This window comes from Microtus oregoni, unplaced genomic scaffold (genome assembly GCF_018167655.1).
Source record: "Microtus oregoni isolate MIOR12 unplaced genomic scaffold, Mior012 000139F_ref0000186, whole genome shotgun sequence".
NCBI classification, from domain to species: Eukaryota; Metazoa; Chordata; class Mammalia; order Rodentia; family Cricetidae; genus Microtus; species Microtus oregoni.
The window spans coordinates 474,278-491,444 of record NW_024544789.1 but is presented as its reverse complement, the minus strand read 5'-3'; the positions used below and the strand labels follow the sequence as shown (position 1 = coordinate 491,444).

At 45.0% G+C, this 17,167-nt stretch overlaps 1 protein-coding gene across 1 annotated transcript; it reads right to left on the bottom strand.

Moving 5' to 3' along the window:
• Positions 1-8,705: 8,705 nt before the first annotated feature.
• Positions 8,706-15,398, bottom strand: Tmed3 (transmembrane p24 trafficking protein 3). The gene is made up of 3 exons (XM_041646647.1): positions 15,112-15,398; positions 13,433-13,681; positions 8,706-9,492 (listed from the first exon to the last, which is right to left on the bottom strand). The coding sequence occupies exons 1-3, from the start codon at positions 15,286-15,288 to the stop codon at positions 9,256-9,258; spliced, it is 663 nt and encodes a 220-aa protein (XP_041502581.1). The 5' UTR covers positions 15,289-15,398; the 3' UTR covers positions 8,706-9,255.
• Between the last annotated feature and the right edge of the window lie 1,769 nt (positions 15,399-17,167).

The following is a 17,167-nucleotide window of genomic DNA, read 5'->3' as shown; positions in this document are numbered from 1 at the left end:
ACTACTGAGCAGCCCAATAAAGGTGACTTCTGGGACATCAAGTCTGATTTACAGATCTCATGCACTATGAAATGCCACTTAAATGACATTTTCTGGTGTCCTCATAATGGGACACCACCTCATGGGGCATCCACAAAAATTGTAAAGGACTGACCTTCCATGGTTCTGTTACCATGTCAGTATATAGACCCCAAATATGGATTGGTAAAGGTAAGCAAGGCACTGATAGCTCACTGGTCCCCATCCCAACTCACCACAGTAAAGAGAAATAACTCGACAATTATGGAGCTCCAAGGGTAACACAATGTTACCTCTCTCCTCTACCACGATTCCCAAATTAATTAGAATCAAGCCAAAACTGAAGTAATGAGGGTAACCGAACAGATAATAGATTCAATGTGGAGCTCAGCCTTCCGCAGGGAACAGTCCTGTTTTATTTTGATCTAAGACTTTTGATATCTCTACTGTGGTTCCATTTTTCATATGGTAGAAAGAGCAAGTGGTCCTGGATTTCTCAAAGAGAATCCTTTTTCCTCGGATACCTTTCTTTGAGTTTTTGTTTGTTTGTTTGTTTGTTTTTGTTTACTGTTGTATTTTTTCTTCCTCAGTGTGCTCCTGGAGGGAGTCTGAACATAGAAGTAAGAGATAAAGGGTACAGAAGGCTGGCTGCTCACCCATCTGTCACAGGAGGGCCATATGGTCTGCTCCTCAAAAGCTCCATGCCTGGAGACCCTGGGCAAAGTTTAGAGAAAAGCCTACAGGGTACTGAATGAAGCTTTTGTCCTTTGTACCAAACACTTCCCCTAGATCTCTGCAAACTGGAGTCACTGTCAGAAAAGGAATGAAACACCCAAGGGTCTGCCTGATCCACTTTTCCCTGCAGGCTTCAGAGAACAGGCAAATCATAACTTTCATTTTCTAGAAGTCGGTGGCGATTATACAGAGAGTCTTGCATCAGACAAATGAAGTTTTATATATTTCTGTTGTGCAATCATCTTCGAAGCCATGAGTTTCTGTTTATCTTAAAATGTCTGAGAATACAGCCCACTTATTCATGGGAAATCCTCTTTTCTGCTATGGGACACTTTCTTTCAGTCTGTATAGAATAAATGAAGGAAATCCACCCACAGACCATTGTATAAGCAATGTGGTAGATTAGTAAGTGTTCTGGCTTTGGAACCCCAGACGCAAGTTTCCCCATATTGCTCATTATTTCCCCAACAAGGGTTTCAGGGAAAGGTGGAGTTAGAAGTAAATGACAATGTGTGAATTTGGGGACAGACAAAAATGAGGGGACTTTATTAAAGAGCATATGTTATTAGTTCTCCCTTAGATTTTGTCTTATTAGGCATTAATATGCATTTTTAAAGAGGAAAATACAAATAAGCAATGAACCAAAGCAAAACCTACAAATCATACCTGATCTGCCACAGAATAAAACTGTAGCAATAGTTTGGTGGTTAAATTTTAGAATTGTTATCAATGCAAATATCTCTATCTCTCTCTCTGTCTGTCTCTGTCTCTCTCTCTCTCTCTCTCTCTCTCTCTCTCTCTCTCTCGTGTGTGTGTGTGTGCGCACATTCCCAAATGGGAAAATGCTATGGCTAGTGTTTTATAACTTTCTCTTTGGCTTTCAGCACATTGAAAATATGTTAAAAGCCAGGCGGTGGTGGCGCATGCCTTTAATCCCAGAACTCGGGAGGCAGAGGCAGGCGGATCTCTGTAAGTTCGAGGCCAGCCTGGTCTAGAAGAGCTAGTTCCAGGACAGGAACCAAAAAAGCTACAGAGAAACCCTGTCTCAAAAATCAATATATATATATATATATATATATATATATATATATATATATGAAAATATATCATTTTTCCTCTAGTGGTAAAATGTAAGTATGATTTTGTTGGCATAAGTTTCTCTAATAAGCTATTGTTGGGTTCCAGGAAGGTAATTTTTGTGTCCGTGTCTGATGTGGTATGTGCATGCGTGTGCGTGTGTGTGAAAACCAGGCACCTTACTGTACTCTTTGTTAATTCTGACGGGGTTTTGGTCAACTACTCTGAGTTTGCCCCATTAAGAATTATCTTAACTAGAAATAAAGATAGTTTTGTGTGTTTGAAATTGTTGCTTCCACCCCGTGGCACACTTCTGAGAAGCAGGCCACTGACTCTGCTCCCCCTTGGCCTCCCTCACCTTCGCTGGGCTCTCAAGGATGTACACATGCAGGCCAGTGTTTGGACAATGCTCGGCTCCTGATCAACACTGAGGCCTCTCTGCTCCTCCTTTAAGACTTGTGGCCATTTCTCAGGAGATAAACTGCCAGCACCAGCCTATTGCCCATTCCTAAAGGGGCTGTCAGTACAACCCCACAGGCACCAAAGGCCAGAATGTTTAAGTCAGAAACGAGAAAATCACTTAAACGTGTTCCTCTTTTCTCTTTTTAGTGTGTGTGTGTGTGTGTGTGTGTGTGTGTGCGTGCGTGTGTGCGCGCTGCTATTTGTTTATGTTATGTTCACTCATGAGTCTGTAGAGTAGAAGGAGGGGGAAGGAGCCTGAAGCAGCCTCAGGTGGCACTCCTTACTGATGCTTCACGTTGTTTTTTGAGGTGGGATCTGGGACCAGCAGCTCACTGAGCAGGCTAGACTGGCTGGTCACAGGCTCTGTCTGTCTCCAGTTCTTCGCCCCTGGGACTGCGAGAACATGCCACCACAAACATTTCTTAACAATGGTGCCAGGAATCAAAACCAGGTCCCTGTAATTGCAAGACAAACACTTTACCAGTTGAGCTACCTGCTCTGTTTATATGGGCACCTTTGTTACTCCTATTCCTGTATATGTTTCTTGTATACATACAGCATAAAACTAGGTTTTGATTTGAGAATCAATGTTTTATTTTCTAGTTTTCTTCTAATAGCTTATTTTCCACAGTCTACTAGTAAGACATACTTGGCATTAGTTCTCCGTATCACTTGTATCACTGCTTCAAACTTATAAAGATATATATATATATATATATATATCCACAATATATGATATGTTATATATACTATTTGTCATATGTGATAAAATACATGATATATAGTAGTCATATATAATATAGTATATGTACACTATCTAACATATGATTGCATTTAATTAGAAAACACTGGAGGGGATGACTTCTTTGTATTTAAGAGTCACCTGAATAGCAATTAAAGTTAACACATATTGACTGCTACATGCCACAGGTAATGGTGATTTTTGCAGCAACATACATTTTTGCAAAGGTCAGCAGCACATGATTTAAAAAATAATAATAATAATTTCTTATGCCTGTTTTTATGGCTCAGAAATTCACAAGGGACCCATCTGGATGGTTCTGGCTCAAGGTTTCCCATTAAGTCACAGTCAAGATGCCACTGGCTAAGGCTAAGGACATGAACAGATGCCTCTAAACAGTTCTTAAATTCTATGACACTCTATGACACCTCAAATAGTCCTGGGATCCCTTGAAAGACATGCTTTTTTTCCCTGCACAGAGCAGCTGCGGGAGTGGAGAACCTGGCTTGGTCCCTCAGTCTTCAGACGCAAATGTGATTTTTTTGTGTTTCTCTACTGCCCTCTTGTGGCTATCTCTCATATTGTTTCAGTGCTAAGAAAATAGTAAAATTCACCAAGTATTTACAGAAATATGTAATTATAGCTTTAAATGCAGAGCTTTGAAGAGTGTTTACTAGGGGCAGTGGGGGAATACACAGTCATTCAGTTCACCTTTGGGAAGTTTACTATTAACAGAGCAAGAAACTCAACACACAAACTATTAAATTCTTTGGTACATGATACGGCACAAAGGTAGATCAAGTCTAGTTCTGCCGCAACACACAGCACCTTCACCACCGCCTTTGCTATCACCATCCACAGCACCGTCACCGCCACCACTACCTCCATCACTATCCCCACTGTCACCATCACCACAACCACTGTCTCTTCCTCCCTAACCACAGACATCATCGTCATCAGAGCTCCATCGTCACCATCACCACCCTCATGTATCCACACCATTATCCCCACCATTACTGCCACCATCACACCAGCAACACCATAACTACCACTGCCATCATCAACATCGCACAGACACCATCATCATCCATGCCCCATCATCACCACCAGCACCAGCACTTCCATCCCCGTTATCACCACCAACTCCTCCATCCCCACTCTTGTCTTGATTCCTGCAAATGCCATCCAGAATTTGAAGCTACCAGATAACGTGGACTTTTGCAATAAAGTTAATAGAGTCAACAGCAAATAAAACAGATTGGCTATAGAAATAACGTTTATGCAGAAACTTTTACTTTGATAAAAAACATCCACAAATATTTTGCTATCAAGGCCCCACAACAGCCCTAAGAGACAAGGCAGGCAGTAGTTCCACCTTTTTGGTTACTTTGCTTTTGAGATTTTCAAACAAAGAAACATAAAAGAAAACCTAACAAACTCCCACGCGCCTGCCACCTAGAACTGACAGATGATAATTTTGTAATATATATCTTAGCTATTTAAAAGAAGAAAATAAGACTCCTCACTAAAGTGAAGCTTCCTTTGTAGCCCTCCCTGGTCCCATTTCTCATCGTCCATTCCAGTGTGATGACTTCCATATTATTATGTACAATCTGTGTTTTTATAATTTTAGCATGTATTTTAGTGTGTCTGTATATATATATATGCAGACACACACACACACATAGCTTTCTAACACAAATACCGTTTTCTGCACGCTTTTGATGAGAAATGAGGGGTATCACACTGAAACATTTTGCAATGTTTTTCAATCTTCAATACACTTTCAATATCATTTCATATGACTGTGTGGAGAGCATTTCATTCATTTCCGACCATAATAAAGCATTCCCACATGTAAGTCATCTGCAGTCTGTTTATCCAGCCCCCTCCTGATGGGCGTTTGGGTTGTAACCAATGTTTCATTCCATGCACTGTACTGCAATGTCTCGTAATATTACATTTACTTACAAATGAGGAAACTGAGGCTCAGAAAGGAGAGATTATGTGATGTGCTTATCCTCACACAGCCCCCAAGTGATTGTCAAAACTGGATCGTTATCAAACTGCTCTATCATTTAAGTGTATTTGTGCGGGTCAGTATTTCATAAAGAAGACAAGAGGGAGCAATGATAACTAACTCAAGCTGTAAGACTCACAAACTTGATAAATATGGTGACTCTGAGTAGAATATCATTAATTTTTAAAGCAACATAGATTGAGAGAATTGGATGGTATATACTCAGTACCACTGGTCATGGGCTATGTCAAAAATCCATTTATTTTAAGAATCCTTGTAGGGACCAGGGAAAAAGAGTCATTTGCAAGCCACAAATGGAGAGCCCAGGCTCCCAGGCTCCAGAACTGGGAAGTGGGTTTCTGCTGTGTGTGCAGGTACATGTCCTTGTATGTATATGTGGAGACAAGAAGACAACCTCTGCCGTCACTCCTCAGCCATCATCCACATATTTTTCAAGACTATGTCTCTCATTGACCTGGAGCTCACCAAGTTGGCTAGGCTAGATGGCCAGCTCTGGGCACATAAGGTCACACTACAATGCCTGGGTTTTATGTGGGTTCTAAGGTCCCAGCTCCGGTCTTCATGCTTGTGCTACAAACATTTCACCAACTGAGCTATCACTCTGGCCCCAAGTCCCTGTCTTTTAAGTGTTTTAACACCTGTTCTGTTATGGTCACAGTTAGAAGATAGGACTTTGCTATCCAAGGCTTAAAAGTGGCCATCTCAGTTGGGGATTCCTTGCTAATCCCAAACGAGCAGCCATTTTCTGGTTTATTTTGAAGTACTTTGTATTGAGACAAAATGAACCATCACTCAAAGCACGATAGCCCATGACCACTGCAACCCCAGTGGGGAACAAAGCTATTGAACAGTCAGTCTCAACCAGGAATCACAGAAACTGGGGAAGCCTGGTCAAAATACTTAATCTGTAGCACCCAGAATCTGCAACAACTATCTTCTTCCTCCCTTCTTCCATCCTTCTTTTCTTTTCATTCTAATTGAGCAGGATTTAACGGAGGACTATTCACAAAGTTTGGGTGTCATTAAGAGCAGAAAACAGTCTAACATTAAAGATGAAATCCCAAGAGGAAAGGGCTGTGAGTTCTTCCCAGCCCTAGTCTGGAAAGGTTAAAGGATGACTATTTTTAGAACCAGACATCTGCTTGATTATGGGCGTCCATGCCACTCCCTGGGTGGTGAGAACGGCAGTTCAGGGGCCTAGACTTTTGAGAGGGGGAGAACGTATTTAAAACAGACAAACATCAAAAATAAAACTCCTACTTCCGCACACCCCTCCAGGTCATCCAATCCCAAGCCTCACCTTGAGCTATTTTTGCAACTCTCTGCCTCCTCCATCTACCAAGCGCACACTCCTGGGCTACTGTCGAGCCTGGCTCAAGGACCTTAAGCTACTTCCCAGCTCTGTATCAATGTCTGCTCTTCAAATTCTCTTTTGAACCTTTTTCATATATTAATTTGATGCCTGGCAGAAGTCTCATAATTTTACCTTGTTTAGAGAAAAATGTATTTTAACAAATGTCCCTGCAGAAGCTCCACTTGTTTTTGAAACCTATGGTATGAAGCGCACCGTATTTCATTAGCTCTCTCTCCCAGTCCCTCTTCTCTCCCTCTTTCCCTTCCCCCCTTCTCCCCCTCCTATGAGACTTAAACACAAGTTCCTGAAAATGCCAACCTTAGAACTTCTATGGACCCAGCCCTCAGCTTTTAAAGCCCTCTCTTTCCCCTCTTAATATAAGAATATTAACCCTCAAGGAAAGTTGGAAGTTGTCTTTCTCTTCCATAGGGATTCTGTGTCCTGGGTATGCTGGGAACAGATGTGCCTTTCAGCTTCCCCTGTCAGCAGCATCCAAGCTTAAACTCAAATAGATCTTGCTAAGAGAGTGAATTCTGTTCAACAACGATGCCTATGGCCCAACTCTCTGTCCAGTCAGTACACTCTCTCTCGCCCACCTCCCAAGAAAGGGCAGTTCGAAGCAAGCAGCTCGTCCCCTTGCCCATGCTGACACAATGGTGCATGGCAGACCTGAATTCAAATCCCAAAGGGTCAAACTAACTGAATATTTCCTACTCAAATGCAATGTTGAACATCTCTGCCTGCATGGGAAATAGGGAGTCTTCCCCAGGGAGTACAGGCTTGAAGCAAGGGAGTGCCTTCTATTCTTTTTCTTGAATACCCAAAGAAGGCCGGAGAAGCCATAGGTCTTCCACATTTTAAAATTTGTATCTAAAACTCTTTATGATGAGCAAGGCTCTGAAAGATAGTTTAAGCATTAACTTGTTGCAGGTTTTGGTTATTGGGATGCAGCATCAGGCATCAAAGTGAGTTGCTGTCTGACATCCAGTATGTGCTCAGATCTTCCACTTTTCTTTCCTCCCTAAATTCCCATTTCCATTCATCTCTTCTACACACCACACTTATTCTGTGTTCGAAATTCTTCTTTGCAGCATCCTACTAGATTTCTCTATCTAAAGGTCCTTTATTTTAAATTTTGCTTCATGAGCTGGAAAAATGAAAAACTCAACATGTTAAAAATTATGTCTTTGGGCCTGGGTAATTATTAAACTTGTTATTAGTATATAATTGATCAAAAATATTTGGCAAACAATAAACACGAGCTGTGAGTTTCATTGCAAACATTATCTCCAAAACTGAATGAACAGGACAGCGTCTCCCTTAGTCTGTGCTCTTGACAGTTAAATATTGCTACATTCATAAAGCAGAAGGCATTAGCAATTCTATTGTTTTGTTTTTTCTATCAGTTAGAAAACATGCTCCTGCTCTCTCTCTCCCCATTCTCACTGTCTCAGAACGACATGAGAAGTTGTATTACAGTGAGTCTTGACTCCTTGGCCTCCTCGGCGACTGAAGAACACTATGTTCAGGTTGGCAGATCTCACAATAGCTGGGCTGGCAAAGAGTCTGCAGTTAGGGAACATCTAAGAAGTACAGGTCAAAGCTAGATATGATGGTGCACGCCAGCTAAAACAGCCCTAGGGAGGATTGAGAACTGGAGGCTAACCTGGGCTACATAGCAAGAACTGTCTCAAAACAAAAATCAAAAAGTAGCAGCCCAGGTGTGAGAGGTGTGATCGGTCAACCTGGGTACAGGCAGTCCAGGTGTGAGAGGTGTGATCGGTCAACCTGGGTACAGGCAGCCCAGGTGTGAGAGGTATGCTCTGTCAACCTGGGTACAGGCAGCCCAGGTGTGAGAACTGTGATCGGTCAACCTGGGTACAGGCAGCCCAGGTGTGAGAACTGTGATCGGTCAACCTGGGTACAGGCAGCCCAGGTGTGAGAGGTGTGATTGGTCAACCTGGGTACAGGCAGCCCAGGTGTGAGAGGTATGCTCTGTCAGTCTGGATAGAGGCAGCCCAGGTGTGAACTGAAAGACAGCATCTGATCATGCAGACAGGGCCTGGTTGTAGTCACGGAGGAAACCATTTACATACAGCCTGTGCACATCCCGGTGACAGGAACGGGAAGGGGGTCTTCCTATTTCTATTCCCTTAGGAGAGGCGTGGTTCACTGGCTCCTCTCCACATTTCTACCACACACTGCATACAGCTCCAGAACACCCACTTTCTCTATCACACTTTCCTTTAAGGCAAAGAAGCAGAGGCACGCCCTTCCAGAGTGCTCAAATGTGGGTTTTATTAGCACAGTTCTGCCTCCAGAAGCTGGAGCTCACCAAGGACACCCACTCTCCATTTGGGTCCTGATTGTACAGCTGACCCTATTGCTTCCAGATTAGACCTGATATCCTAAGGTACAGAAAGGCCTATGGGAAGAAAGGCCATAACTGAGAGTTCTTGATGTCCAGATGAAAAAAGACACAACAATGTAATGACCCATGTATCCTGGAGCAGTGGCAGAATCTTAAGCTGCCCTGAAGACCCAGGTGCTTGGAGTTCTCCCACAGACTGGCTGCTGGATCACTGACCCCCCCAACAGTGGCCAATCCCTAGGCTGACCCGTAAACATTTTTGGTCAATGTTGCACACACAATACAATTAGATGCTCCAGATTGCTGGCATCTGTGAGCTTCAGTTGCTGGAGTGCAAACAACAAAGTGTGGCCTTTGCTCTCCCTGCAGCCGTCCCTTCACCCCGGGTCACACCCCCATCCCTGCAGGAACCAGAGACCAGAGGGTGCAAGGGGCTGTGGTGTGGTCCAGCGTGGCTAGGAGTGGACAGCTCTGTTAACAGGTCGTTTCTCTGTGAAGAAGCTTTTCAGCAGTAGCACCTGGCTGAAGCTGACCACAAACAGGGCAATAGTCTCTCCGACAGACCAGTAAGACACCCGACTATTAAGGTCTTCAGCTCGGGCTCGGTCCTGGGCCTCTCGCAGGCGGTAATGTGTCTGGGAGTCGATCACAGTCTTCAGAGCCTCGTGAATAGTGACGCAGGCAGATTCCATCTAGGCGCGAGAGAAAAGCGGTCGGTTGCGAACAGGGAGAGAAAAGCGGTCGGTTGCGAACAGGGAGAGAAAAGCGGTCAGTTGCGAACAGGGAGAGAAAAGCGGTCAGTTGCGAAAAGGGAGAGAAAAGCGGTCGGTTGCGAACAGTATGTCAGAAAGGGTGGAATCCGGCAGCCAAGGGTCACGGCAGCATCCGAGGCATCATCCACTGATACCTCCTGTGTTAAACATTTTATGTGGTTTCATAACCCGACAGTAAAGCCTAGCGGGAGCTCAGAGAGTGTATCTTGTCTAATCACACATGCTTAGTAAGCGACAGAATTAGCATCGGACTGTGTTTCGAGCCTATGTGTGCAAGCCCTATCCTGTTTCTCTTATTTAATTTTTACAATGCCTTGACAGGCATGATCACTACCCTTGGTAAAGGAGAGTCAGATTTTAGCTTACTTATCCTTACTAATGGGGAAACTGAGGCCCAAAGAGGCACCATGAACTTGAGGCACACAAGCTAATAACAGCAGTGTGAACTCGACACATTTATGCCCAACTTTGAATCCTCTGCTTATCTACTGTATGACTGATGCCTACAGCTTCATGTATAATCATAAACATATGTGAACACACAACCGTGCATATACACACATATGCTCACATGTAACACATACCACTTCACAATTACATATGCCTCCTAAAATAGTCTGTCATAGGCAGATCTCTGAAAATGTTTTGAACACCACCACCAGTCCTTGGTCCCCACCCAGGAACTTATGACAAGGGAGCCATCACTCCTGTGGTTACAGTTACTAGGCACAGTTGGACTTAAATCAGGGAGGGAGGGAGATGATCCTGAGGCCTGATCTACTCACATCTGTTGCAGCAGACATTCTCCCTAGCTGAAAGAAGACAACCCCTACAAAAATCAGCAAAATGTCTCAAGGGGCTGACAGCATAATGGTTGGCAATGAAATAAGGTCCTTGGTCACATGACTATATAGAACTGAATCTGGCCAACAACCTGGCTAACAAGAAGCAGACAATTCCTCTTCTAGGTAAGAGCACAACATGGTCCACAACTCCATCTCAGCTCTGAGACTGAGCAGAGGACCACTGAGCATGCCTCGACTCTTGGTACCCAGAGCTGTGAAAGAGAGATGGGTGTAGCATTCAGTCACTGTGTCTGTGGCAATAGACAACTATTGCATAAGGTCTGACTCCAGCAGCTGTGTGACCTGCACAAGACTGGACCTGTCAACATTCTATTATGGAGGGGGTCACGAGGCCCAGTCACTGAGGATCCATATGGCAGTTAACTATTGCCAGGAGAGGAACACTCACTACATTCCAATAAATACCCATGCTCCAGATGATGATCAAAAGTAATCTTACTAACTAAACTCATTGGCATAATAATAATAATAATAATAATAATAATAATAATAATAATAATAGGGATGGGCAGATGACTCATGGATAAGACCACTGGCTACTCTTTCAGATGACCATGTTTGATTCTCAGTACCTGCATGGCTGTTCACAGCTGTGACTCCAGTTCCAAGGGATGAGATACCCTCTCCTGACCTTCTTGGGCACTACATACATATGGTGTACAGCTATACTTACAGGCTAAACACTCATATACATAAAATAAAATAATAAATCTTTTAAAATAAAAATGCAAAATAGAGTTGGTTAATGTTAATAGAGGTAGTGGGGGAAGCCTAAGCGAATAAAGTCCTGAGTGGATGTGAGCTGTTGACGTGGGCATGATCAAGTATTCCAACGTCTTAGACCCATAGGAAGTGGTGAAGCTGTCCCTAGGTTAGGTTCAGAGCAGTGGCAAAGATTTCCCTCCTGGTCCTAGTGCAAATGTTAATAGACTATGCAGAAAATGTCCACTGTAGCTTTCTCTCCCAGATCTTTACAGCCTGAAGATCCACCTTACAGAGACTGTTCCTACCAAGATTAACTGAGCCTGGCTGCTTTTTCAACTGTACAGTACAACACTGCCTCCCTGCTTATCTGTATGTAATAACCCCACCTCCTTGTACAGCTGTATGCAATAATCCCACCTCCCTGTTCAATTGATCCACTGCTGGGAACTCCTGTGACCCTTGGCCCTAGCCTGACACTTCAGCACAAGTCCATCACCTCTCCATCCTGCTACACTGGAGACCAAGCCTCCAGCACATGAACCTCTGGGGGGTGAAAACCACACCCAAACCGCAGTGCACGATTAGGATGCATGGCATAAGCCCTCCCCAAAGCAGTATGCCACCGACAGTGACACACTCGAGAGCACTCCCTTGCCTTATAAATACATGCTATTTCCCCATCCACTGGGGCCTCCCATTGGTGCTAGGCTACCAGAAAGCTCTTCAGCTTGTCACCACAAAATTTCAGTTAGTTGCTGCCCTGCCTTGCTTCAAGGGATGTGGGAAAACAGGAACGGACTAAAAGGGGAACCATATAATAGTGAGTAAAACCATACAATAGTGGTAAAAGGGGAACTCACGAACTCCACCTGCCCTTCTCCTTGCAATAGGATCACATGGGAACCCAGGCTCCAGGAAGGCTTTTCTCTTGCCCTAACTCATTAACCTTTTCTCTCTTATTTTCTCCTACTGGTGCACAAGGGAGCCCTTAAACTCAGACTTACGAAATCTTCCAGTTTCATCAGTGACCAACAGAACAATCTGTGCCTTTGGCTGGATCTTCTTTTATTTAAAGAGTCAAATGTGCATAGTGGCTACTGTACTGAGCAATGAGTCTCTATCCTCTAACTGTGCTGACATGATAAAAGACCGGGCACAAGCCAAAGAGAAATAGAACATAAAATCTCCTTAGAGTGCAAACAGGGAAATGTCGGTCTCTTTAGATACTTGAGCCATTCTGGCTTTGGTCCTAAAATAAATGTACCACAGAGAGTTATTCCTGTCCTACAGGTTTTCCAAGCCATGGTGATCAGTCATAAGACAAATATTTGGTGAGCTCCTTTGGGTGCAGCGACTCATGCGCTGGGGTATTGAGAATAAAAGAGCAAAGAGATAGCAGAGTCCTGGCCCTCAGGAAGCCCAGCCTATGTGTGAGAGGAAGGACGAGCTTACACAGAAGCAGGGAGAACTCAGGATGAAGGCAGGGGTTAGTCAATCATCTCGAGAGCCATGGGAATCAATGGAAACTACCCGACTTTCAAAAATGTCATCATTTCTCTTCCACAGTGGGGATTTGCTGCTCAGAGCCTGTACTTGCTACCCAAGTGCTCACCAAGGAGACGTGATCGGAAGTTACATGTGTGGCTACAGGCCAGGGCTTTGAAGGGCTAGCTGTGCCATTCTCATTTCTCCTTTGGGCATCCAAAGGCAGAGAACTCTGAAGCCTGAGGGAAGGGAGAAGAAAGAGCCTTGGGGCTAGAGACACGGCTCTGCAGCAGAGCCTGTGCTTAGCGTGCACAAGGTCCTGGGTTCAGCAAAACAATAAAATAGAAAGGAAGGAAGGGAAAGAGGAAGAGAGGGAGAGATGAAGAAAGAGGGGGAGGGAGGGGAAGAAAGAAAAAGGGGAAAATGAAGAAGAAATGAGATTCCCAAGAGACTGGATTCCCAGGTCACCCACCAGCCTTTTCCAGGCCATCCTGAGAACAGTGTGTGAGGCACTGACATATGGGTTTGTTATGGTAGCTTGTGTTACCCTTACCAATACACTCCTGAAGCAGGACTTTGGTCCTCACAATCAGAGCAGAGAGGTACATGGCGTAATTTTGAAAGAGGTGCTATGTTAGAGAAAGACAGCTGGAAGGATGAAGCAACAGCTACGAAAGGGTTCTGGGTAAAAAAGGGACTAGAAGGGGAACGGAGTGTTTTAGAGCTAGACGGTGATTCTTGCAAGCGGAAGACGCTGAGAGCAGGAGGGTTCCCCTAGTGCCGCCTCTGTCACGTCCACTCACCTGAGTGAGAGCTGTGACCCTATTCCCCATGTCTGGGAGAATGGGGGGCTCGTCACCCACTTGGAAGTCAAAGTAGACGGTCTTGTGCGAGAAGGTGGAAAATTCATTACTGAAGCAAAACAGATAAACGCCCTTGACCTCCGTCCGGTGTGTGAAGCTGTCGTACTGCTTCTTGGTCTCCCGGTAGATGACGTTCCCCAAGGGGTCCTGCACATAGCAGTCTACATCGTAGTGGCCTCCAGTGATAACCTGACAACCACAAAAAGTGTGCTGTTACTGGGGGCAACCGATACTTCAAACTGCTGACCCTAACAGTGACCACTGGGAAGCATTTCATAATTTACCCTTCCCTACTTTCCAACACAAACTGAGCAGTTAAGTAAGTGACAGTGGCCCCTTCACTTCCTATTTTTCTTGTTACTACGACATGATACTTGACAAGAGCAATTTAAGGAAAGAAGGGGTTTACTTTAGCTCCCAAATCAGCATGGAGGAGAAGTCATGATGTCAGGAGAATGAGACAGATGCTCATATGGCATCCAGAGTCAGGAAGCAGAGAGAGAGATGAACGCTGGTGTTCAGCTGGCTTTCTCCTTATTCAGTCTGGGATCGCTGCCCAAGGAATGACGGTACCCATACTTAGGGTGGTTCTTCCCACTTCAATCTAGCCTAGAAACTCCCACACAGGCACGCCCAGAGGCTTGTCTCCTTGGTGATTATAGACTACCCCCTCCCACCCCCGACGTTGGGGTATGCCTACCCTGATGGCTTTGGGAGCCTCACTGGCTACAGCACTAAAAACGCTGTTCTTGTTCTTAAACCGCCTTGGCTGAGCCAGGCACATACACACATTTTGCACGTTGTCCACAGATGTGAGAGTGGTCTCATCAGTGACTCCATCATACATGAAGTTGTCTTCAAACAGAAGCATCCTTCAGAGCTTCTACCACAGAAGGGCTGCTCAGGGTGCACCATTTGGGCTGCCTGTGTCACCTCACTTCCAGAAGTCTTGACCCAACATGCTCATTCGTCCCTCCAATCCTGACCCTAGACCTGCTCACTAACCCTAGAGAGCAGACCCTTTCCAAGGCAACTGTTAGCTATTTGATATGTCCACGGAGATAAAGTGCAGGACCTGACTTCGCTGAGCCATATGGTAAGAGACGAGCCGAATAACCACACCAAGGGGAGGGAGATTCTCCTTGTGAACACCGCAAAATCTGTGCTGAACCCTCCTTTCCAAACACCCCTTAAATCACTGCTGCTGGCTCACCCCAACCCCGGTTGTAAAAGATGCGGCTGGCTTCAGCACCTGCAAGAAATGCAGCCCAAGGAACAGTTGAGACAAACTGTCAGCCTGTGTCAACTAGTTAATACTGGGGTTCATAGAGTCAAAGGTACCTGGGGAGATCATTCTGGTCAATCCTGCAGGACGCGGGTTGGCGACGTGCCTCCCCATCCTCGTCACGCACCTGTAGCCTGCCTAACTCCCCAACTACTCTGGGTCACTTCGGTGGGGCGCGGGGTGACTCTGGATGATACAAACGTTTCTTTTCAAGGAGACGTCAACCCGTCGGGGGTTAACCCCGACCCCCGCAGCGTCTGGTGGTTAATCTTATTAGCCTCTCCGGATGGCGGCGCGCTAGTGCCCGGGTGAGGAGAGGCGGCTAGGGCCGCACCTGGTAATCCAGAGAGAACTTCACGCCCTGCTCCACCTCTTCATGGAAACACTGTTTGGCGTTGTCCGGCAGCTCGAAGGTGAGCTCGGCGCCCCGCAGTCGCTCGGCCCGAAGCAGGAGCAGCAACAGCAGTAGCAACATCTGGAAGGATGAAGCGCTAGGGGCCTCGCTGCCCATGATGCTCTGGATCTGGTCCTCGGAGCCGCGGCTGGGACTCAGGGACTGCGGAGACAGGGGAGGGGCGGCCAGGAGAGACGTGGCGCGAACTCAGCCCAGCGCTTCCGGGATGGCGGCGACTCAGTGCGCAGCCGCAGCCGCACGCCGCGGAAGAAGTGGGCCCGAGACCTTCTCGCCCGCTGCGCCTGCGCGTCACCGAATTTAGGAGCCGTATTCCGCCCCCTGGTCCAGGAGCCTGAGCTTCTCATTCCACCAGGTCTTGTAGTCAGAAACATTCGGGCTTCTACTCTGCTACTGGCTTGCTGTCACTAGTCTCCCAAATCTCCCGAGAAATCCGGGATGTAAGGAACACCCACAGTAGTTAGGAGGGATACCTGGACAAAAAAGAAACGCAGGGAGGGCAATGGACTCTTCATTCCCCTACTCTACCCTAGGTGAAGAAGTTTTCAACAGACTAAACCCATGACTACACCTGCGGGAGTGGGGAGGCAGCTTTCTCTCAAAAACACACACTCTCTTCTGAAATTAAAAGTTTCTAAAAAGATTTCAGTTATGTTTTGACATTCGGGGTTTATTGAAAATTTTTGGGGGTGAGATTCTGTCATCTCCTTTGAATTCTCAAAAGTGTTGAAAGACAAATCGATTTACTGTCTTATTCGTGACTACTGCCCAGACACCTGTGTGTGTGTGTGTGTGTGTGTGTGTGTGTGTGTGTGTGTGTGTGTGAGTATTTGCAGAGTCCTACAGGATTTTCATGTTCACCATAGCCCCATAAACAAAGTATATAAATATGTGTTATGTTATTTGCTACTCAATAAGATTTTATTTCACTAGAACATTATTAGATATGGTGAATCTTGATTTTAGCAAAAGAGTTTCAGTATTCATATACACCACCATATGGATAACACTGGCACACACTGCCACTGGCCATTTTGGACCACGTATCAAGAAGCTAATGTGTGTGAAAGCAATCTATAAGTTGTGAAACATCATTACCCATAATACAATTATTAATAATGTATACGATTTCTATGCTAGATGTACAAGAGGTGTTGAGCAGTGTGCCTTGAGGCTCCTTCCCTGCCTGTCTTATTTAACATTCTTTTAACCTTTTAATTTTTAATTACACGCTTGTGCATGTCTGCATGTGAGTATGTACATGAGTACAGGTCCCTGAGGAGACCACGGGCTTTGAATTCCCTGGAGCTGGATTTACAGGAAGCTGTCACTCAGCTGATGAGAGTTCTGGGAACCAAACTGGAAGTGCTCGTAGCCACTGAGCCATCCCACCAGCTCTTAGCATTTTTAATGAAGAATATTTGAAACTTGAAAGCTATAATTCTCTAACTAGAAGACTCAAGAGAAGCAAAAGCCAAAAGCAACAACAGACGTTCTCGTGGGTTAAATATGAGATGTGATGTTTAGGTTTCAAGAGCGGGGAACTCGCATAAGTTCAGAGGAGAAGGCCTGATTTCATAGCTGTTTAAGTTGGAGTGGGCGGCATTAGAATCAGCATCAAATTGCATGTAAGAGGAGAGAAATTCCTGGGTTTCTAAAGAATAACAGGTCACTATCAGGTGGCATCTCTTATACTATTTTAGGAGAGATATTAGCAAAATTGGGGAGATGAGGAAGGTGATGAGGAAGGGGTAGCATAACCACTGCCAGGAAGCTGCCTCAAACAAGAGAATGCCAAAGAAAGGAAGACTTAGCATGAAAAACTATAAACAACTGGAGAATGTTAGCTTTAAAAGTTTACACTACACCCATCATTTACCTGGCACTAACAATGTACCTGTCACAGGGTCACCTAGCTATCCAGCTCAAGGTAGTTTATAATTGTCAATTTTCACTATTGCCATGTATTTTTTTTTAA